Source organism: Mercenaria mercenaria, chromosome 11, assembly GCF_021730395.1.
Source record: "Mercenaria mercenaria strain notata chromosome 11, MADL_Memer_1, whole genome shotgun sequence".
NCBI lineage: Eukaryota > Metazoa > Mollusca > Bivalvia > Venerida > Veneridae > Mercenaria > Mercenaria mercenaria.
In genome coordinates, this window is record NC_069371.1 from 49,346,728 (window position 1) to 49,372,324 (window position 25,597).

The 25,597-nt window shown below is 34.9% G+C and overlaps 1 protein-coding gene across 3 annotated transcripts in view; it reads left to right on the forward strand.

Moving 5' to 3' along the window:
• The window catches only part of LOC123531794 (uncharacterized), a 51,796-nt gene extending 37,068 nt beyond the window's left edge, over positions 1-14,728 (forward strand). For all 3 annotated transcript variants that reach the window (XM_053517398.1, XM_053517401.1, XM_053517399.1), the window contains exons 2-10: positions 2,468-2,713; positions 3,055-3,154; positions 3,798-3,934; positions 5,100-5,228; positions 8,205-8,336; positions 9,769-9,849; positions 11,002-11,074; positions 12,276-12,397; positions 13,355-14,728. In XM_053517398.1, the coding sequence (XP_053373373.1) occupies positions 2,468-2,713; positions 3,055-3,154; positions 3,798-3,934; positions 5,100-5,228; positions 8,205-8,336; positions 9,769-9,849; positions 11,002-11,074; positions 12,276-12,397; positions 13,355-14,043 (1,709 nt within the window). In that variant the 3' untranslated portion in view covers positions 14,044-14,728. The remainder of the gene's footprint in view (positions 1-2,467; positions 2,714-3,054; positions 3,155-3,797; positions 3,935-5,099; positions 5,229-8,204; positions 8,337-9,768; positions 9,850-11,001; positions 11,075-12,275; positions 12,398-13,354) is intronic.
• Positions 14,729-25,597: the final 10,869 nt, after the last annotated feature.

The window sequence follows — 25,597 nt, forward strand, 5'->3', positions numbered from 1 at the left end:
ATTTCTGCCTCGTGAAAATTTTATCTAGCATACACCTTTTGATGTATTGGATAACGTGTGGTGTTATTAATTCATAATCTGATATAGAATGAACACATTTCTAACATTTTGAAAAGGTTTTAGGATATCCAGAATATCATAATACATTATCGCACATTATAACCTATTAATCTTTTTCTGGGAACGATAATTTTCCAAACTGTTATTTATTATATTCATGCTCAATTTGATTTCTGTTACAAAGGATACATTATTATTAGCCATCTTTCGGCATATTAATTGCTTTTCTCGGTTACGGGTGTACCGCGAACTGTTGGTACAACTTAGAAATATAGTAAGTTACTAAATTGACTAGAGGCCCTTATATAACTGATTATCTGTGCAGTGTTTCATTCTGTTCAGTTAAATCTTTTCTCAGATTAATTTATCGACACCTTATGAAATTAGTTTGCTCAAAAGTTCTTTATAAACCGGATACTTAAAGGCAAAGTTTATGTATTTGGGTATTAGCATGCTTATTGATTTCTAGGTTAGCCATGACCGTGCGTTTCAGTATCTTGTCGTATGGTCCGATTCATCTCACAACGTGTTATTATTACAAACACCAATGGAAATATTAGAAATGTTATTGATACGAAACATTTAAAAGGGGTCATGGAATAAAAAGAAGTTTCAATGACCCTGAAATAGATTATACTTGATTAGCTGCATTCCGGATGGGCAAGTCTTGGATGTATTACAGTCCTTATGGCATGAAAATAACACTTGTTTAATACCGGCGGTTTTTAAGAGGATGTACTGTTACTGCTTATGTTGATGCCGTTTGTTCATTTTTTTTTTTATTTATCTTTTTTTTTTTGAAACTACACGAAACCTTTAATCAAATATTTGTGTGAAGATATGTGTTCGTGGCGTCTATATTTGATTATCGGCTTTAGACCACATAAAATCTAGCGCTTAGCTTTACAATCAAGAAATAGGGTATTCTTCAAAGGTAATTAATTGAATCAATAAAAATGCTCTGTAAAAGAATCTAAAATCAGAAAAACCATTAACGATCATTCGATGCTTCGTATAAAAACTTTCCAATCAACAGTCCGTCTCATCTTAATCCATAACACGTGGATACCTACCTGTATTTTGCTAATATGCACTCATGTGGCTTTCTTTGAAAGTTTAACAACAGGCGTCTGTTCTTGTAATTACCGCAGTGCGCATGCGCATGGTTGCTAATGGAAACCCATGAACGCAATATCTGATGCTATTTTGTACCTAACGATGTAGAAAAAAATAACATTCGTCTTTTCAATGAGAATATGATTTTTAAACATCTGGATATGTATATCATATTTTATATATGATCTGTTGCGTGCCCACAGGTTAAAATACATTTATTTTAACCAGAATTCCGTTTGGTGAACGTTAAAATACAACTTAAAGACTGTTGTTTTTCTGTACAAAAATCAATGATATCATGAAATGGTTTTTAGTTTTTTTCTTCAATTTAAATTTCTTTTAACTATATAATTAACTTATATCATATACCAACGAAGAAGTCATACAAATGAGGATATACATGCTTTTGTCTAAGATATCTAGATTTTTCTCGGATTTTGGTTCAAATTTGACATGTACCATAACTCTACTATTCGTCTGCTTTGTTTCCATCCTGTGTAGTCGTAAGAAAAGTCGTCATTAACCCACATCTGTAACAGAACGCTTCAATGTGGATATGAATTCAACGTAACGTCTGTTTCATTTTTTTACTTCCAGCATGGACAAAAAATTTCAAGAAAACAAAAAAACGAAGGTACATACGTAGGAGTATGCAATGCATTTTCGATCAATATTGTATTTCAAGGACTTTGCAATCAGTAAAGATCTTAGAACTGGCCGACTCTCAAATTCATACGCAGTTTTATCAATTTATGAAAGTAATCACAAGTTTCAGTGATATTTCGAAACCTGCAAAGCTAATTACGATAAAAGTTTTTGTTTCCAGAACGGCAATATGTCCAAGTCTATGACTCATTACTTTGGCCTGGATTCAGAGTTGTGTCTGCTGAATGTATTGAAATATCATTTGCATTATAATTTATGATCATTTCCAAGGTTAAAACAAGAGCTGTTTCATTTTTATTAATTTAACATGCTATGAAGTTCTATCACTCTTGCTCGACTCGCTAACAATGCTCCTACTTTGATAAGTGTATGGGGCAGAATTTAAATTTTCAAACTGCTTATCAGTTATACTTTGTCTCTCATCGGCATTTGTAATGACACAATTTACCGTAAACTGTGTTATTTCACTTAATTGTGTGATTTTAAACGCCATTTACTTTGAACAGGCACCTCAGTATTTTGCGTCCATGTTTTCAGTCGGAAGTTGTGAATTTTCGACTGTCCATCCGGAAGTTGTGAATTTTCGACAGTAATTGTAATATATTTTTGGTATCTTTATTTTCAGTTTTGTGGGACAGCTGCGATACAACAATATGCGGTACAAATAAACTGAACATTCAGTGTGAAAGAAATTCCAAGATTCTCGTCAACAATGTAACTTCCGGTCTGGGTCATGAGTTTGACGAAATCAGCTATAAGAATTTACGGCGCATGTGCATGGGCATGTCAAGTTGTGATCCTAATCAAACAGGTTTCTGTGGCCTTCATAATCAAGCAGTGCGCTTCAATGTCAGCTATACATGCGTTAAAGGTTAGTGCATTCTGTCTTAAACAAGAAATGTTCCAAATTACTTATAGTCATATGCTTTACTGACGCTGAAATAAAATGGGAGTATTTCATTCAAGTATGCGATTCATGCAATCTTGACCGAGTCAAATCTGGTGTCCTTTAGTTCTTATATACAAGCGTCATTCTAAAATGTCAGTAAGCTGCACAATTTGATATAGTTGTTCTGCTTTCAGCAAGTATGATTTATTACTTACTGTAATAATTTATTTCTTTTTTTTTTTTTGTTTTTTTGTTGTTGGTTTTTTTTGATAACTAATTTAAAAATGATCGTAGTATGAAAAGCAGACGACATTATATTTCAGATAGATACATCGACAACACTTGTGATAAAGACGGTATAGTTTTATCAAATAAATCCGGATTTATAACAAACCCCAACTACCCAGCGCAGACTAATAATAGGTAAATTTTACAGTTTATGAACTACCGGCTTATTTGCAATAACAGTAATATTTTATAAAAGTCATAATTTCTTTGTTTAAAATGTGGCTGCCATGAAATATATTTTTATGTTAAATCCCCTTTCTGATCATTGTTTTATCAGATATTTGTCATAGGTTGAAATATTTGATTGATACAGTAGAATGTATTATCGGACCCACTGTTTTGATTACCTCCCTTTATGGGTTGATATGTAATATTCAAGGTAGTGGCATTCTAGCCATTTAAATATTCATTTTATCTGGTTTATCAGATTTTAAAGTAAAATAAAAAGCCCTATGGAACTTTAACATTACTGTGTCTGCTCTAAAAATGTGTCTATTTAATGACAAAACCTTCAAGAAAATCAGTCTTTCGAATAATACATGTAATTACTAAAAATATGAACCACATGAATATTTAAATTGACCTGCTGCTTACCTGACAACTTATTCTGAATGGTTGATACATCAGTACATGACATAACAAACTTTTTATATAACCTTTATATATCCTTGCTCGTCTCGGGTACCATGTCGAACATCTGAAGAATGACAGCTAAGCTCAATTCTACATCTATGTACAATTTTATACAGTTTTATTTTTATTTTCGTCTTTATAACAGGAATTGCAAGTGGAAGATTGTCGTGCCTGAGAGCTATTATGTACACGTATTTCTGCACGAGGTAGTGCTAAATCATCCTACCCAATGTTCAGAGAGCGAAAAGGGCGGACTAAGATTTTCAACAATCAATAATTGCGGTAGTTTTTTTTTATACTTTCATCCAAAAACAAATGCACTGTTGCAAATAATTAGTATGTGGAAGACGATGTAGTTATGTAGTTTTGTTATATGCTAATGGATAAAATGCGTTGTTGGGTCATGTTTCTATGTTACAATTATACGAAAGATGACATCCGCGGCCATATTAACACGAACACGGACTTCGAACCATTTCTTTCTCACCGACGTGGGAATTAAACCGAGCTCATAGAACAGAAATATGCCGTGCGAGGAAAGTAAGCAGTTGGCTTGCGGAATGACCTTGGCTGTATCATGATGTCTAATCACGACTGAAGTAAATGCCTGAAGAAGTGACCTTGTGTCATTCTTTAACTAAGATGTTTGTTGTTATGTTTACTCGGTGACAATTTGTAATGAGTCACTCACCCCGACGTAAACTCCAAAATACAGTTAAACTTACAAATAGTGGCATATTTCTGCCATGAGATAGCTAGTAGCTATCACGATGAAATTGTATTTTTTCCAGGAAATTGGGCTTGTTCTGAAAACATTTCAGCAATAAAACTATTTTCAATTTCCTGAAAACGTGTTAGCTCAAAATTTCTCGTGAGTGCTTGGTATAGCTTTAACGGTAAAATTTAAGTTTTCCAGCAAAGTTGTGCATTTTCTAAAAGCATTATCACAATAAAGCATTTTTTTCTAGAAATGCTACTTATTTCAAGGGAAACTTTCGGCTGTTGAAAAAATATTTTCAGAAAAGTTCGAAATATCAAAATTATTTTTGAAAGTTTCAAAATAGCTATCTAGCTAATAAATAGCAGCTGTGGACACTTTAACGAAAGATATCATTACGATATTGTAAATTATCCCGATATTATTTCAACGAAACCTTCGACTATTGAGCTAATCTTTTCAGAAAACTTCGCTTAATCATGATAAGTTTTTCCTTAAGGTAGCGGACCCATAATTACAATCGGCAAATTAATTAATATCCGAATGTGAATTTGGCAATATCCGGTTTGTATGGAAACGCACGTGCGCGTTGAGCCATATTTACGCCCGAAGAATGCCAAATTGCTCAGCTGATGACCGTAATCACACGGGAATTGCCGAGTGTCGTAACGGGTCCGCTACCTTAATTAGTTGCTAGTGTGATAAAACACTTTACATTTATTCCTACAGAAAACCGTTTTCCAACCTTTCCTGTATGTAGTGAGTCGAGTATGGATGTTACAATAACAGCTTGCAGTAATACAGAGATATGGCTTCCATTGTCCGATCAAGATATGAGGTTTTGGCTCTCTTATTACGGTATGTTTAAAAGTATAATCTGTCAGTGGTATTCATAGTGTGCTAACTACAATACCTAAGCTTTGGCTTACTTGTTCTATTTAAAAAATGACATAAATTAGCTTTGGGCTTGCTTGTTCCATTCATAACATGGCATGATTTTGCTTTTGATTTAATCATATTTTATTGCTAATATAAATTCATAATATACAATACATTGGTACATATAACACATTTACAATAAACACACATATGACGAAGCTGATTAAAGTGACAAGCAAATGGGTTGGACCTGAAATAAGTAACAAAATGATCAGTGTTGTGATTTAGCTCCTTGTTTACTTGTTCTATTTAAAACATGACATAATTAAGCTCTTGACTCCATTGTTCTCTTTAAAACAACACATAATGATTCATTTTCTAAAGCAGTGTTTAAGTCACAACAGGAGGTTTAAGTTCTCATATTATGGTAAACATTCAGGTAAGGCTTCCGTGGTCTTTTCGAAACTTGCGGTTTTGATTGATTCTCCAGTTGTAGTAAACCTTTAAACAAAAGGAACGTTTTTTCTAAAACTTTAAGACAAATCAACAATTATAAAATGGTGTGGTATCTTTTAGATCTTCAATTATACCATGCAACGAAACAATACTGGAATATTTCCCTGCTTTTGAGTTTTAAATGTTTACAAATACCTGTACGATTTTCTCTCGACTTTCGTCTGATGCGTGTGGCCAAAAACGCAAAGGTAATCCAATTATCCGCCAAACCGGAAATCTTCAACCTCACAGCTTTTTCTTGGCAGCGTTCAAATACGTATCACTTGCGTTAATTAATGCGTTAATCTCTTTTACGAGGATTGCGCGAAGACAATAGCAAATCTTTCAGATAAGTGCATCTTTTTACATCTTTTCTTTTTATTTTGCAAATTTTAAACAGCTGTTAAATGACAGAGTGAATGATTTATTTGACGTGGAGATTTTCCAGAACATCAGAACTTTCAGCCAATTGTTTAGACTGTAGTCAAGAGGTTTGTTTTGAATATTTGACGTAATGGAAATTTTCATCAATTAATTTGTGGTCTGGAAAGTCTTAAAATAGAATTGAAGGTCGTCACATCAAAAGGACCATCTTGCATTTACTGTTGTTTTCTTTCTGGCTCATATCTGGGAGGAACAGTTTCTTTAGTGTTTGTAAAAGTTCAGTCATTGAAAAGACATTATAAACATTAAGACAAAAAATAATGAATTAATGATATTTAAAGAATAGTTCCTTCGCCTGTTCGCAAACGAAATGAAACGAAAGTTATGTGAGATATCATTACACAAATGCATGTATAAGTGTTGAAAACAGTCTATAAATATGAGTAATTACAAATGTGTCTTCATCAGTATAAATCTTTAGCCTGCGGTTGGCAAGTGATTCTGCCTTTGCGATCAGAGCAGACCAAGATCAGTCTTCACATGCGTGCAGGGTGATCATGGTTTGCAGCTGTTTGCTATTCAGTCAGTAAATTTTCAGTGAATACTCCTTCGAGTAATAAATGATACTACCTATATTGAATGATGAACCAGTCAATTTAAGGAATTTAGCAGGGTAAAGTTTAAGTCATATAGGAAACCAAACATACAAGAAACACAATTTTCATAAAAAAGATGAAAAAGTATATGCTTCTCTTTACTTATCTAACATTGACTCAGCAAATTTCAGTTACTGTTACAGTAGCTTTTATTATCGGTATAGTGCCATTTTTGTTTTTTCTTTATTTTTAAATCCCTATTTTTAAAATGTTCTTACTGGCTCGTAGTTGTTATTGTATAACAATATATATTATTCTGTATTTTCCATTTTGTTTCAGATATCATCTTGCTAACCTGTCTGTTATCATCATATCTGAAAATTACGTCACTGATGTTGACATATTAAAAGAATTTGACCAAGTTCCAATCTAAGAATAGTCAGTTTTTTGCCTAAAGAATTTCATTTCATATGCACCAAAGATTCTCTCTATGATTTTGTACTAATTTTGTTGGATAATTTCATAATACTGAGTTTATGTTCTGTAAATACAAAATTATGTAAAAAAAAATACACTGGATCAGTGTTTAGCGTAGAGAAGAACCTTATATCTGAACACATATAAACCTCCATTGTGTATATATCCCAGTATTTGATATAATATAACTTTATATGAAACAACTTTGATTCAAATCTCTTTGTGATACAAAAGATGGAAGCTTCGAGCGCGAAACAGAACATTTGACGCGACACACGACACGACCCACGCAAATGGAACGCCACACCCGATATAGCGACGTGACGCACGACAATGCGACGCAACCATAATACAGTCGCGTTATCGCACTGTCATATATCGCGCCTGTAGCACAGAATGTCGCAGTAAATATCGAGTGTCGCTCGCACTGTCATATGTCGCGTAACATTGTCTTGTGTCGTATCGTGTTTCGCGTCACATTGTCGTAAGTCGTATAGAGTGCTGCGTCGAATGTCATGTGTAGTGTTCCAAAGGCGATACACTACACTTAACATGACACTCGACGCGACACACGACAATACTACGCACCACACGACATGCGAAATGACAAACGTCATTATATCACGTAAATGTCGCGGAATTGTCGTGTGTCTAACAGTGTCCAAATTACTAGTAGCTAGTCGCACGATGAAGTATCAAAGAACTATTCGTAAAAATGCCATTGAAATTATGATTTCCAATAAACCATTATTAAAACTTGTGTGAGATTCAATATTTCCAAATCAGTACAGCAAAAACAAAACTAAGTACATGAAACTGTTTTTACTTGCTGTATTTTCAAAGTATATTCTGAAAATAATGGAGCTTTATCGACTTCTATATTGTAGAAAATTTTTTGACCAGAACATGCAGACATACCTTAATAAACAAAAAACAAAAAAGTTTTTAGAAAATACACCTAATTATACCGTATCTTTCATTGTTGTGTTTTTATTATTTTCAGTGGTTGAAGTACCTGAACTACGCCACGTGTCTCTGTATAACGTAGATATCACGTGCAACGTACACGCTAAGGACAAGTTCACGTACCATATTCAAGAACAAACCGATAGAACGTATTCTGTAAATACAACAGGTAAGACCCAAAACTTTCATGAGAAGGAAGTTAAATGCTGAATACTTCAAGTTCGTAATAATACGATTGTAATCAGTTTCACTATTGTAAAATGCATACGACAATTGTTTTTTTTAATTTGTTTGAATGACATTGCAGGGATACACGTGTAATGTGTGTTTTTTCATGTTAAAACATCTGTAGAATCCCGAAGGATAGGTTGGTGCCCGAGCCCCGTTGGGTCGGTTACCAGCATATCCCTTGGGATTCAGAAGATGCTATGACACGAAATGATTTTGCGCTAACGCTATTATAGTATAAACGCGTAAAAGCTAGATAATGAATGTATCATCCATGAACGTAATAACAGGTCTGTGAAATGCACGGGAATATCAACGTTGTTTGATCTCGCTGACGTTATTTCCTTTTTGATGATCATTTTTATGGGGCGGTAATACGTTTACGTTTTGCCGCGCAACGAGCATATTTAAAAACTTGTGTTTTAACAGCGCGTTAGCGCGAGAATCTCTCTGATAGCATGCATTTAATCTCCTATTTAAAAAAGTCCCCTCAAAAAAAGACAAAAGCAGCAGTTTTGTGCTAAAATGGTCGAATAGGCGGAACATTCCAGAGGTCTCCACAGGCCGCCTTTAGTTGACGATTTTCGCGTTTTAAAGACTTATCAGTTTTGAGGTATGCAACACTGGATTACATTTAAAAATAGTATAAATGATAAAGGAAACAAAAATGTTCATAAAATCATGTATCGTAATGTCCAGTTCGGATTGCAATACATTTTTGTGTTAGGACAAAGGCCTCCAAGAGACCTTCTCAAACTTTAAACACATCCGAGTCGAATGGAAACCTTTAAATTCCGATTTGTCATTACATTTAAAGCGATGTAACAAACTGACGTCAATTTTCAATGGAACTGCCAATACAATTTTTAAATCTAGAATCAAAAGTATTTTCAATTCATTTAAGAAGACATGTTTAGGCTCAAAACATTGTCTGTTACAATTTTCAACATGTATGTATGTATATAGAATTTTTTCAGAAGAAAAAAAATCGCATATCGAAAATGAGTAGATCTATCTTTACTTTCTTACTTACAATAGTCTATAGAATATAAACCCTTAGCATGCTGGACACTTTTGATTCTGCCTTTGCGGCCAGTATAGATCATGATCAGTCTGCACATCCGTGCAGTCTGATCAAGATCTGCACTGTTCGCTATTCAGTCAGTATCATTTTGGGAAGCAGCCCTTAAAACAGACAATGGTACTGTCCAAATTGAAAGATGGACAAGTTCATTATAGAAATTTAGCAGGGCCAGGGTTAATATTTATACCATTATTCCAAACAGAGGAATACAAATTGTCACGTGTTGTCGATGAATGATCGCTTGTATAATTACTTAATACTATATATATTAGATTACATAACATTACAGAGAATTCTAACATTGTTGTAAACAACGGCACAGCAACTATCGACCGTTCCACGGAGACAGACGAGGAAGAGGTGGAATATGGTAAGACAGTAAATATTGTTTTTATGCAAAGTTGTTGTTTTTTTATAGTAAGAGGGCCTTAGCAAAAATTATGAACATGGTTTTTGGTTTAAAGTAATAAGCCAAATTAAGCTATCAAGTTTGAAGATACTAGGTCAAGTAGTTCTCAAGTAATTGGGCGGAAATAGTTTTCAAGGTTCAGGTCCCAGTGACCCTGACCTTTGAGTTACTGACCCCAAAAACAATACAGGTTATCTACTTCATAAGTTCAATCATGTTATCAAGATTGAAGGTTCTGGTTAAAGTGATTCTCAAGTTACCTTGCAGGAATTTATTTCAATGTTCAGGTTCCTGTGACCTTGACCTTTGGCCTATATACTCCAAAACTAAGAGAAGTCATCCAATTTTTAAGCACCATAATGAAGGTTTGGGGAAAAATTGTTTTCAAGTTTTTAAGCGGAAACCGTTTTCAAAGTTCAAGCCCCTGTGATCTTGACCTTTGTCTTCCTGACACCCAAAAGAAAACACAAAGATCATCTACTTTATATGTCTAATTATGGTACCGAGTTTGAATGTTCTTGGTCAAGTGGTTCAAAAGATGGACGGACCGACGGACGTTCCTGCATATGGTAAAAAAAATAGCCAAAAAAAGCTTACGGAATGAATGACATCAAAGAAAAAAGTATAGTTACCTATTGTTCCTTTAGCCACCTAAGTATGTAAATGTAAACTACCGATCTACCGAGCGACCGCTGCGACCGACAAGTGCAAAGCCAAAGCAATACACCCTCTCTCCTTAAAGGGGCTTGGGGTGGGGGGAACATAATTATCTCGGTTATGGTACGAGAGTGAACACGAACACATAACCATAGCAAGAAATTTGTGAAAAGATAATAATCGCGGTTAGCTGCTCTTTCTACATTTTGCATGGAAATACTGTTTGCTGTTATAACTTTGTCCGGTTTTTTTTTTGCAAGTTGCTCAATAACTCAGAAAATATGGTCAAACTAAATTAATGTATAATTCAATTTCAGTTGCAGTATTTGGCTTTTGTGTTACTACTTGTCAAATACAAACCATAGTTATTTCTTTTTTCCTATTGCTATTATTTTTATTATTATTATTATTATTATGATTATCATCATTATTATAATTATTATTGTTTTATTCCAGTGATGTACATTGGTCTGGCCGTTGGCGTTTTGGTCATCATCGTCATTATCATCATAGCGGTCATTTACCTCAGGTACGATATGTTTAAGGGGGATACATCTACGACGCCTTTAAGCATTTTCCTATAGGTAAATTCGGTAAAATGTGATAGAAAAATAACAAAAACAAACGCGAAAACAAATCTTGAATAGCAACTGTATTATAATTTGGAAGTTCACCTTAAAACCGTGCCGTCATTGGCTTTTTCTCATGTGGTCACGATCTTAGACAATTGATGCATATTTTATCAACATTTAGTATTCTAATTCCAAGTATATAATAAAACAAATGACTACTATGAAAGAAAAAAATGTTTACAGGGTAAGGTCCATAAGACATAGCATCAATGTCAAGGACATACTTGTAGGTCAAAGGTTGACAATGTTTATCTTGTGTCTGGTCCATGATACTGCCACCCATCAAGGCATTGTGAAATTACTTGGCACAAATGCCCTAGTAGTCGGACGACGTCTAGTTTGCAAACACTAGTTCACTAGCTATTACAGACCGTACAAATTGAATTAAGATGTTTGACCACTCAGTGTGGCCTTGTCCTTTAATATAGTAGTCATCGTCTTATGCAAGGCAAGTTGTCTTATTATAGGGACTATTTGTGCCAAATTATTTTGAAAATCCCTTTATTATTGGCAGAATAACGGACTGGACAACAAATAGACCTTGTTAATCTTCGACCTCCAAGTTAGACAACGACCATTGAGCTAGGGGTCTGGGTCTTACGCGCGACACTTCGTCTTTCTATGGAAAAAAAACTTGTGCTAAGTAATATAATAATCCCTGGATCGATGGCGAAGTTATGGGCTTGGATCCGTTAACCTTTGACCACCAAGTCTGACCTCGATATAATGTTCAATTCTGTGCACGAATGGGTATTCAAATCACTTAAAATATATTTTCAACGTTACAAGAGGACGTATCAGGTGCAATCCTCGTCAAGTATCATACATGTGTTGTTTGTTTCTTTTTTTCTTTTCTTTTTTTTTTCAACTTTCTATGAGTTCACTTTAAAGTAAGATGATTTATATTGATAAATAAAGTCAAATTTAGATTTTGTAAAATGCAAACAAACGGTAAATCTTTACAAAATTATCTAAAGCTTCTAGGTTGAATATGTCTTTAAAAGATAACCAGTAGGTAACTTTGATATTTTGATGTTTAGAATTTAGAATTTTCATTTGCGTAGTGATATAAATTGACCACTGATGTTGTTTTTAAAGAGGAAGATATCTGAGTGCTAAGGAAAACAAGGATACGAAGAGCAACTTGTCAAACTCAAACTCTCTGACAAACTGCAGCGAGATCCAGAAACGACCCCTACCCGACACACAGTCAAACACAGGTGAGTTAACTGGGATTACTTTAATAGTGTGGAAAAATATTATATAAAAAGAACCATATGCTTGGAATTTTGGGACTGATCTCCAAACTTTTTTAACAGTTTGTAAACCTAGGCGGAGTGGTTAATGTCACTGACTTCAAATCACGTGTCCCTCGTCGATGTGGGTTCGAAACCTCGCCTCAGGTGTAGAATTCTTCATGTGAGGAAGCTATCCAGCTGGCTTACGGAAGGTCGGTGGTTCTACCCAGGTGCCCGCCAATTCCTTACAATTTCATGGATGGGCACATGAGGTCTTTTTTTTTACATCAAAAGCTTAAAAGGTAGTCATATGGCCTAAATCTGGAAACTTGTAAACCTCAGCTCCTTTACGACTGGCTTAGTATTCATCTTTGAAAACGCCAAAATGATATATCATATCACGTATTTGTTTACCATGCATCTGACCAGATGCATTGTGTAGACATTCTTTGTGTTCTAAGAACTGTAAGCATATAAATTGACATTAATAGATAGTATTGTACATACCATAATGAAAACAAAGAGAAACTTTTATCCATTGAGACAACTACTAAACCTGTCAATAAATTTTAACTAATATTTCATTAAAAGCAGATAGAAGACTAAATTTCTAAGAAACCTAGTTGTAGTAGTTAACCTGCCTTTCCATTTCACATTTTTTATATCTGTATTTACAGTTTCTAGCATTTTACTTTTGCTATAATGAAAAAATAGAAAGTCAGAGGCTGTAATTTTCTCCATCAGGATGTAGCGAGGCAGCCTCATATCATCATACACCTTTCCAAAAATGAGAGCAGCCTGCAATAATTGTCTGAGTGGGATTTGAAGTTCTGCTTTTAGTTTCGTATTTCTATCATGTTCAGAACAATTCATACTTGTATGTTAAGACACAAGAATATTCTGTATTGTCCGCCACAATACCTATTCTTTTTTCCGCAGATCTGGATGACAAAGATACACCTGTGCTTCAACAAAGTTACAGTATAGTAGCAGACGAAATTCCACGGCAGACGGCACAGACCAACCTTACGTCACCAACATACGCTGAAATAGAGGAGTACAGTGATTCGGGAATAAAACCTAAACTGCCCTTAGTTAATAAAAGGTCCATAGATAATTCTAAACGAAAACTACCTGCAAAACCGGATGAACCGCAGAGTTCAATATATTCGGAAATAGAAGATGCAGACGAAAAAGACGCCGGAAGTGAAAAAGAGGTTATTTCAAAAAATAAGAAAAATCAGGAGAAAATATATCCTGCATATCTTTACAAGAAGAAATTATCAAACGCGAGTAATATTTATGACGAATGTCAAGATGTGTCTAAAATGGATAGTGACAAAACATATATTGATATGTCACATAAGAAAAAAGATGAGTCCGAATACGTACCTCATTGCAAAATTTCAAAAGACATGGTGAACCAGTCTAAGAAAGACCGCGTGACTGATAAATGGACCAATCAAAACATCATTTATGCAGACTGTGACGAAAAGACAAACGGTTCGGGCAAAGAAAGTCGAAATAAACTGAAAAAGGAATCAGTGACAAGTGAATCAGACTCTGATGAAGATATTTGTATTGTTGAAAACGAGTTATACGAGCCATTTGAATCTGCAAAAGTTTGATTAAAATATACGTTTTCACTTAATGTGCCTTAGAAGAATAGAGATGCCTTAGCGGGTCTACCTTTTAACTTTTCAAAACAATACTCTATACAAAAATATACTCAAAGTTCTTAAAAAAGTGGCTCAAATTTGCCAGTGAAACACATAGTGTGCTAGGTGTAAAGTTTGTCCTTAAAGTCAAAGATTTACTATTTTAAAAAAAATTCAAATCTCACAAAAATCTGCGCAAGGTGAGGTAATATGTAAAAAGGAAACGAAATATTAGCCTGTTTTATCGCATCGGTGAATATCACCTCATATTGCACAGAAGAAAAGTTCAGAATTGTATAACATTTTACTCTTATTATTTTATACATGAAAATGTTGTAAAACTAAAACCTTTTCGGATATATATAAACTAGTATTCAGTTGCTTCAGGACTGCATAATATGAATATTAAAACGTTGGACATTTCAGATATCATTTCCCATGCTATGTATTGCAAAACCTTTTCATTACACAATCGATGAAATGTTTGCCATTTTTATAATAAGTTTAATATTCATATTTAAGAACAAATAGCATATTCTAAATTCTATTTATTCCGTTTTTTATTCCTTGTCTCACGTTGTAATTTATTGTTTACTGTAATTTAATTTTAATGGTTGTATATAGATAACTTTCGTATTATTAAAATTTAACATACTTCCGATATTGGTAAAAAAAATAGAATCATTGCCAAACCTAATTGAAATGTACCTGAACTTACAACAATGTGAAAACAGTTAATATTCTTCTTGTTTATTGATCACTTTTTACATTAAATCAAAATAAAACGAATACGCTTTGTCAAAAACAACGCTAAATACTCAAGATTAAAGAAGCGACAAATTGAGTCATTCATTTTTCCCATTTGTTACAATTATAAAATTTTACAGTGAAATAATTATTTCTGGTAATTTCACAGCAAATATCAAAGGTATTTCCGCTGGTCAGTAACTATAAAATGTGTAATGTTTATTTAAATCTATTTAAAAGACATGAAAGAGAAAGAAAATATGTATATTTCACATGTACTATCAAAATATCTTTCACCCGTGAAATGTTCATTCATATCTACACCAGTCCTGAAAATGAACATCTGGTGTTCGCTCAGTTCAAGATCTGTCACCGAAACAAACATGCATCCCCTGTACACTCAGTCTTGTAACCCTAACACTTAGTTATACTGTTATACTACCCAGCTTCAACGTTACCAGAAGTTCATTGCTGAATTTGGGAGTCATTTGGACAATTAAACTGAATACTCATTTTAAGACTTTGAAAAAAGTCACACAACAACATAGTTATTAACCTTAAGCCTACTGGTGGCAAGTGTTTCTGCCTTTGCGACTATTGCAGACCAAGGTCAGCCTGCACATCATGGTCTGCGCCGTTCACTATTCAGTCAGTAAATTTTCAGTAAGCACCCCTTTGAGTATTAAATGGTACTCACAAAATTGAATGACGGGTCGGTCATTTTCAGAAATATATACACATACGCTCACATTAAGAAATACCGTTATAAATACTTGTCAAGCATACACATATGATCATTTTATTCAACTTTTCAAAGATGTGTTATGATAGGTTGCTCTGGCTCTGTTTACGGTACTGAATGTTTCAAGGGAGCCAACTGTAACCTTCATCTGGATTGCCCATTGACTCTGGAGTTATGGCTCTCATTGAATTACACAAAATTGCGAAAATCCGCTCCATGTTCTTATCCAGTGAGTACCAAGCCTGGTCGCGCTAGTCAGATAAGTTCGATAACCAGACAGTAATTTGAAATTATTTTGAGTATTTTGAAATTCAAAAGTGTTTGCAGGTTTTCATGACAGTTTTGGATGAGTTATATTACAACCCCTTTCGAAATATTTTGACCTAAACGAGGTCAAATTGCAGAACTTCATACCAGAATAATTATCTCACATTTCACTTTTAATAATCCAGTTTGAGACAAATATATATTAAGATAATGCATATATTTATAATGTACTTACTGTTGGATTTTTGAAGCAACCCGTCTACAATATTTTTCCGTTACAGCTTCATTTTGTAGTGGACCTACTTTGCGATGCATGACTCTTCTATGGCTGTGTTTGGGATGCTCTGTGCTTCCGGGAAAATCTACCCTTGCATTTTATCTTTTAATTTACCATGAAAGTGTAAGCGACTTACTGCATATTGCTTTTTTGATGTTACTTTGAAAATCATTATTTACCATATTTTTTCTTTATTTTTAAGTACATTTTGTATTATGCTTCCAAGAATCATTTTGAATGTTGCGGATAACTGAAATGTTATGTAAAATTGGAGAGCATATCAAGGGGTGAATGCGAAATGGTTCTAAGTGCTTCTTTATTTATATGCACTTAGAACTCTTTCGAATTCACCCCTCGAATTATATTTTAGCAAACTTGCTGAGCAATTATACACTTCAGCAACACTTACTTAAAATAATGAACTCTTGTATACAAAAAGAAATATTAATAATAGGATAAGACTCGTGATGATGGTATGAGTATAAAACTTCGACCGAGCGGAGGAAGCCATTGACAAAATACATTGGACACAAGGCGATATTGAACTACAGCGCCAAAATGCGTGATAACATAGAACGTTATTACTGATAATACAATGCTTATATAGAAACAAAAATGTTTGAACATTTACAGTACTAGATTTCCTGGACACGAAATTGTTGCCGTGAGTTTTTGCGACCACTCAATATCCCTCGGTAGGTTTTTTTCCCCCAAATGCACTCTCTAGAAACAAATTCCTTTCTATGCAGAGTTTTGGTCCATATGACCAAAAAGATAAACTTTTTAAACACAAGCATTGTTCACACATCATCATCATCATCATCATCATCATTATCATCATCGTCATTTTGTCATCATAATAATGTATACAACTCTTATCTGATATAACTAAGATGGGCTTACAGTTTCCTAGCACACACGATCTATTCAGTATGTTTAGGTGAGGAAATGAGATATACAAGAGACAGCCAATCACCGCATCATCAACAAGTAAACATCACTGCTTCCAAAACAAGTACAAGAAAAACCACATGTAAATGTGTTAAACTGAAACAGACTAATTCTTACAGTAAGAAATATTCAAAATTCATTGACAAATCGAACGCAACTTTGCAACGCATTTTGGTACTGAAAAGCATAAGTAACACTTTGTGGTGTCAATGTAAAAAATTACTTTCTTAAGGTAAATAAAGATTGTTGTCGATCAACTCAGTTCAGCTGTAGATGCCTTGACCATTGCATTTGTAACGCTATGACATCACCGCCTCGGTAGCCTAGTGATAGAGCGTCCGCTTCGAGTGCGGGAGGTCGTGGGTTCGATCCCCGGTCGCGTCATACCAACGACGTAAAAAATGGTTATTAGTAGCTTCTACGCTTGGCGTTCAGCATTAAGAGGACAGTGCTAGGACTGGTCAGCCCGGTGTCAGTATAATATGACTGGGTGGGGTATCATGCCACGTGTCTACGTCGTGATATTCCAGTGAGGCAGCACTATAAAGTTGGGCATTGTGCTCACTGCTACAAGTAGACACCGTCGTTTATATGACTGAAAAATTAGTGAAAAAGACGTTAAACCCGAACACACACACACACACACACACACACACACACACACACACACACACACACAAAAATATGAATATCGAGTCGTTGAAACTGCAGCGTTTGTTAAAAAAAAGAACGAACGATTTTATTCAGCGTTACATATCTAGTAAATCATGTCTCGTTAAAATATTAAATTTCTGTATTTATAAAATCCAACACCTTAAACCGACAAACCATTCTTTATATAACTTGTCTTATAAAGATAAAAGAAAATCTATACCGACACTGGAACTCGAGCGTCAAAATCAAACTATGGTCTATTAATGGTTTAAACTGTTCAATACATTTAATTACTGTTTTTCACGGTGTAGGTTGTTTATGTGATCTGCTGTTTTATGCGAGAAAAATGTTTAAATGCAGTTTAAAATGGCGATACTTGTTTGACATATCAGAGGACACATTTTCAATGGTAAATGTGTTTTATCTACAAATTTTCAAACGATACCGCCTAGTTTGTGGCCATATGAATTATCCTCACTCGGATTTTGGTCTGACATTTTTATCTTTGTTTGTAAAAAAAAAACTTACAGAAGCTACAGTGCCAGTTCAAACGGAAAAATTGTAACCGTCTATGAAAATGCAATTTCCGTACAAAACGAACACTTTACGGGATGTTACAGTTTTTGGACGAGGACTTCTTACAATATGGTATTGTTATTGAAGATGTATATGTACTACCTCTAAAAGCTGCCCTTGCAAAATTATTCTGGTACTAATATTTTGTTTCATGTTATATACACGACGCTTTTGTCGTATGATTGTTCTACCAAGATATCTTTTTAAGACTACAGATTATAGACATTGGAAATTAGAACTTGTTATCAAATACTAAATTCAACGTAATATGTAACAATACTAATGAAGGCAGCAAATATCAATATCAGGTCTCACATGCCTAAGGAGTAGTCCCTAAATATTCTATATATAAGACTGGCATTTTTAAAGAGCTACAAAACATAGCTAGAAATTTTTCAGAGAACAAATCCTTACCTCATTTTATAAAAGGTATGATAAAACTGACATAAAATGAAGAGAAATGTAGGGGTCATGTATCTTCTACAAGGGATTTATCTTTTCATCACACTGCTGTGACCTGGAAGTTCTACTCATACTAAGATTCAGTTTCACTTCACCAAATACAACCTCCTCTCTCATTTTATCTACCAAAATGTCAAAAATACACCCACAATGAAATTTAAACAGAAACCAGCTTTAATTTAAACCCCTGTGGCCGCGCCAAGTAAATCAAAGCCTTGAGATGTCTGGTGGTTGCGGGTTTTGCTAGAGTTATTTTCATTTTAAATGTCAATCTATAAATGTACATGTATAAGAAACAAATACTAATGTGCCTCATATCTAAGATAAACTCTTCCTGACCTTACATGAACAGCTGGAAGTCAGTGATGTAACCATGGGCTGGAATACCTTTAGAATCATTGACAGATCTTATATAATCTAAATGGCCAGTGTGAATGGATAGAGGATGAATAAGAACTGCTTGATCATTGATAATATTCATCCGCATTGTTCATGAACGGGACTACTTTGTGTAGCACATGAACAAATTCCTTTGGATGTGATTCGGAATCAAATAAAGATACTACATGATTGTCAGAAATACACTTAACTTTGGTAGCGGGATAAACCCGCAACCAAAAATTAGTGTTCATAAACCTGTCTGCCATTTCGCGACTAGACCAGTGTGCCTTTACTATAGTTAGTCTTTATCTCTTACGTATATATTTTAATTCGTATAATTGAAGGGCCATATAATTATTGTTTTATGAGATAGCATATCATATAACACGGGTTTATGACGTAACGTTCACCACACCTACGTATTTATGTACAATGCAAAAACAGTTATAAGTTTTTCATCTCCATTCAACGTATTGTTTATACTATACTATACTATACTATATACTATACTATACTATACTATACTATACTATACTATACTATACTATACTATACTATACTATACACTATACTATAATATGTGCTATTAAGCAATCTTCTTGCCCGTGTATATCCAGTAACACCAACATGCGCAAATAACAGATCATTTGCGCAAATAATAACACTAGAGTGCGCAAATTAATGGCGGAATTCACCGCAGAAAGAATACACGGTGAGTAAACTGGCTAATATCTTTTGTACTTATCAGTCTGTCAGTATGGAAACAATTAAATACGTGCATACGGCTGAAAAAAACATTTAATATTAAAGAAATTACCACGTGAAGAATGTCCGTTCGACATGTATAAAATATGCACTGTTTCTGTTGGCCCTGGAAATGCATAAATAAAACATGTGTCCATAACAACCTGAAACGGCCGACTCCGATCGGCTAATATCAGCTGAATAGTCTTGTTTTTTCGATATTTCCAGCACTTTAGTTGTGTTTTATGCAAGAATAGCGATAACACACGTTTGTTTCGTGAAACAACATCTGCAGAATACCTCGGGCTATGTTGGTGCACGAGCCCGTAGACAAAAAAAACGTGCGTTAACCCTACAATGGTTTCACTACCGACTCTTTTTCTCAATAATAACATAAACGTGTTATCGTTTCAAATACCGTGCGCGAGTAGTACTCCTCGTTTAAATGGGACTTTGGTGTTGCTGTACTTATAAAATAGATTGGCCCGGTTTATAGGTCGGTCAGGGCTATGCGGATATGCGATATATATTGTATTTTGGTCATTATTTTTGAGTATGGATCCCCTTCAGTTTTGAATTGTCCATGTTTACAAACACATTTGTTTATTTTATGACGAGTATCACTGTTTCATAACAAATTAAAACAAATACAATATGTGAAGACATATTACCGCGCTGTGCTGACCTAATGGATAAGGCACTTGTCCCGGAATCGGGAGGTTGAAGGTTCGAGATCTGTCAGATGCGGGAGACAACGGCTGGGTAGTTAGTAAAATAATGGATACCAATTGCTTTCCTGTCTGGTGGCCGGCATTAAACAATAGGGATCGGGAAGTAATGCTGGTCAGTGTATGTAGGTGTCTCATAAACCAACTTGGCTGGCGCTTTCAGCAGGGGTAAAACTATACTAAACAAACACTATACTTTATTAGACAAGTCCAGCCAACCTCTCACTTCTCCCCATCTCTCCCAAACCTACCTTCTCCAAAGCAATCGTTTTATGTAAACAGCTGTTAAAAAGGGAGAGATATTTCATAACAGTGAATCATATGCAAAGGTTTCAATCTAAATACATGAGTAATGGTTTACACACGCTGCTGTTCATTAAAAGTGTTTAAACACACTCGTTCAAGTATGTCTACTGAAGGCAGCTAATTTGAAAGGAAAGGACATGCGCAGAAGACCGCTCTAGCTCTGCAATGAGCTACATCGGAAGTTTTTTTCTACGTGTTACGAGTAAATTGGATAAAGGGAGCTATCTCAAAATGTAAGCAAGGTAAAATTATAGTTCTTGTATATTGCACATCCTCACCCCATGTCCACACTTTTTGTTTGCACTTTGAATAAATTCCAATCAGCGCTTAAATAGTTAAACACTGAATTAGTACATTGAATAAAGGGAGGTTATTGAAAACTAAGTAAGGTGAAGTTATATCTCTTGTACACTGCCTTTTCTTTCTTTTGTCATTCTGCGAAGTAATATTTCTTTGATAGCTATTGGAGTTCGGCTTCGGATAAAAACACAATGAATACATTAGATAAAGTGTTCATTAAAATGCATCATGTATGGTGGCTGATTTATGCCATTTTGTTCTTGCGTGTTGGCGCGTTTTTAATGTAGCGCCAATAAGACAAAAACCACACTTCAAACACGCCAACTCGCCGGAACGAAATAGCAGTATTGAGCCATCACAAAGCTTGGTAAGTTATATAGTTCTTTATCACTGCACATTCCTGAATGGCATACATCTTAGATTTATAGATTTAAGAGCCATGCTCTGGAGAGGGAAATTAGAGTGTACCGAAAATAAGCTGGGTGTAGTTATAGTTCTAAAGTTCATGTACTTGTACTATTTCTTAATACCCTCTGTTACTGTATGAAGTTTAAACAGACGCCCGTCAACAGGTTGTAATTATGCAGAAGATAAATATTTTATGAATTAATCAAATAAAACAAGACGATTCAAACAGTAACCAAGTTGGACTTTTCATGTACAATACACGTTCCCTCATTAGCATCTGTCACTGTGGAAGTTTAACAGAATAATTTCAACACAATTGGAGTTATGCACCGGACAATAGCGGATACGATATTCTCATTCGCCTTTCGGCTGTTGTACGTATTTAACTACGATTTAGATCTTAATATATGAAAATAAATAATATAATGTATAATTATCAGCTATTGTAGTATATTGAGAACTTCTTTGTCTAGTTTATTCAGCCTTTGTTATTTACTGTGTCATTGATCAATGGGTGTGTGTGTGTGTGTGTGATCGATAATCATCAATACATTCCGCCTTCCAGTGTTTTATTCGTCTTAATGTGACATTTGGGATTGTTGAGATAGCTACTAACAGTTAAAGTGCTATGGAAGTCTCTGGTCAAAAAGCTAGTAAAGACAAAAAAGTAGATACTGCAGTAACGGGTAAATTTTGTGACCCATGCCATGATATACATGTCACGACAAGTGCGAATGGCTTATGTCGCGAGTGTAAGGAATATATGTGCAACACGTGCTTCCAACATCATCTTAAAGCGAGACAATGTAGAAATCATGTTTTGGTTAATGCGGTCCATTCGTCAGCGTCCTCTGACAGAGATGAGGATTTTGAGAAATGTAAACAGCATGGAAAAGAAGCGATTAAATATTACTGCCGTAAGCATGATATTGTAGGGTGTGGTGACTGTATGGTAAGCGGGCACGGTGCTTGTAATCCTGAATTTATAAAGGACTTATCGGAAGATTTCAAAGAAAACGATGAATTCAAAAACCTGGTCAGAAAACTTGAGAAAATGACTTCTGCAATCAAAGATAGTGAGAAGAAAATTCAAGATGATAAGAGAGAAGTAAAATCGATGCATGAACTCGCAATTAAAGAACTTAGAGAATTCAGAACAGACATTAATGAGTACTTGGACAAGACTGAAGATGAATTAAATCGTTTAAAGTCTGAAAATGAGAGCCTGCTGACCAAGCTGGAGAAAGATTGCAAACTACTTTCAATAAAGTTAGCAGACTTTAGAAAGGAAACAAACGCAGAAATCTACCGCGGAAGGTCGCTGTTTATTCACTCAGTTGAGTGCAAGCCAAAGGTTCTCGACACTGAAAATGCAATAGCCCAGCTACAAGTAGAAAGCAATATTGAGAAAATTGCATTTGTACCTGACCAACAGCTGCTCAGTATCATCGCTCCTAAATGGAACTTAAAGCGAGCTGGATTTAAGGTTCCGCCGTTTGTTGGCACTAAACAAGATTCTCAGAAGAGTAATGGTTCTATGCCAGATCAGAAAAGCAGAAATGACAAGGTCACCAAAAAGAAAGAAGGTATTATGTTACAAGGTTTTTTTAAATTAAATCATTGTTACTGGTTGAAGATGATAAAAAAATGTCATGTAATGTGAATCTCCAATAATATGACTTATAGACTGATTTGAAATCCGTCAAATTATTGAAATTAAAAGGTAGCCTTAGAAAAGGACCTGTTACAGCTTTAACAGTTTCCAAAAAAATAATTATTAGGTATTCTAGTAGGGTAAAATGGGTGGTGCCCCCCCCCCCCTCCCCCGATATTTCTGCCCATACCGATATTTTTACCCATACCGATGTTTTTGCTCATACCGATATTTCTGTCCATACCGATATTTTTGCCCATACCGATGTTTATGCTCATACCAATATTTTTAACCCATGCCGATGTTTTGCTCATGGTAATATTTGCATATACGAGTTTATTGTATGTAGAAAATAACCTTAAGGGGAGATCAATGTGACATTGTATGAAGAGTTATTCTTTTCAACAATTTCAATTTTTGCAAGTTTCCACCAATCACTGGAGAAGCGGATCTTTTGTTTATTGCCTTTGATAAGACACATTTCCAAGCTACAATTATCATTGAAATGCTCTAAAGTACTGAAATTGGGGTCTTAACATAACATTTTATCTGAAAGAAGGAACTAATTTGGTAGTATGTAACCTGTTTACATTTTCAAAACGAGACTGTTCACTTCCGCGTTTTGCAAAACCTAAATTTTTGTGTGAAAAACTGATATATGATAGATTGTGGATTTAACGGAAGTTCTGTGCGGTTTAAATCAATAGGAAATAGCTTTTGTCAAAAGAGAAGTGAACATCTGACCGTGAACAAACGTTAGGTGTGCTAATAATGATAGTGATAGTGGATGATCCCAGTTCGGATAGTGTCATTTTGCGCCAAAATTGAATATGATATCGAGAAAGATGCCTTGTTATATGTTGTATGTCATTTTCTCGACCGAAATTTTGTATGTTGTGCTAAAATTTCGGTTGCAAAAAATATGGCAAGGTATTTGTAATCTACCCATAATCAAACGAGGATATGACAGAGTAAACAATAGAAGTTTGTTATGGGGAATGTCACGGAATACATTTTGGACTCCTAGGCTATGGAACAGTCGCTTGTTTTAGAATAAATTTGGATCGCTATGGTAGATTAATTTTGTGTAATGTACTAGATAATATTTGATAAAGTAACAAGTCAATAATTTGTCTCAACATTGTCATCACAAAAGGTCACGAGACACTAAATTTGTGTTAGAACCAAGTGCTCCTGGGTTACTAGCCGTTGCTGTTCGTATTCCTGAAAGTCTGCGAGTGTACCAGAAAAGGTCGCAGACCAGTGTAATGGACTCCGGAGGTTCCATAAATGCCAAAACTAGTCTATTTCAAAGGTTTTAGTGTTTAAACTTAATTTTGAGAACAAAAAATCACGAACAACTCTGATTGATAAATATTTTATTTCCAACAATTATTTTCACATTCTTTTCTTTCGGTTGTAATCATCTCAGTGTGCATTGCATTTAATTTAACTTTATATGTCAGCCAATATTATTGAAAGTACACTTTTTGTGTAAACAGTAACAGTTACAATATGATATCCTAGCTGTACACAGTTGATCGCTCCATGCTTCACTTCTCTAAATCTGCTTTTCTCCTGTCTCAGAATCTTCCTCCGAATCTAAGTCGTCTTCTTCATCCAACTGAGGTATATTGAAAGTGCGAAGAATTTTATCAAACAGGAATCTCCTCTTAAGGATTGCGTACTTTAGTGCCTCATCACTCTCATAACCTTCTGTTTCATTAAGCTCTGATTTATGTTGCCCTCTGTAGCTTTATAAAGGGCATCTTTTTTCATGGCGTTGAACCAAAGTAGCTTCTTGCCAAATGCATTCATTTCATCTTGGATTATGGCCCTTGAATTACTCGAAAAACTGCCAATTTAGACTTGTCCGCTCTCTAAGTCAAATAGTTTTCATGCAATCTTCACCAAAATTGCTGTCTATGTTTGTTGGCATCATATCTCGTCCAAGTTCGATAAGTACCCAAATCACCACAGGTGCACTTGAATTATGGCCCTTTAATTACTCGATAAACTACATTTTAGCCTTGTCCGCCCTCTAAGTCAAACAGATTTCATCCGATCTTCACCAGACTTGGTGACAATGTTTTCGGGCATCATATCTCGAACAAGATCGATAACACCCAAATCGCCCCAGGCACTATGGATTATGTCCCTTGAATTATCGTAACTAATTATTAAGACGGGCGTATTTTGTGACAGCTTGGCACTCTTGTTTTATATGTATATAGTGTTTCCAATGTGTAAATACTGGAAAATATCTGCAAAACCCTGGCCAAATTTCAAAATAATTTCAAACATATTTTCCTTGCGCGACCCTCGTT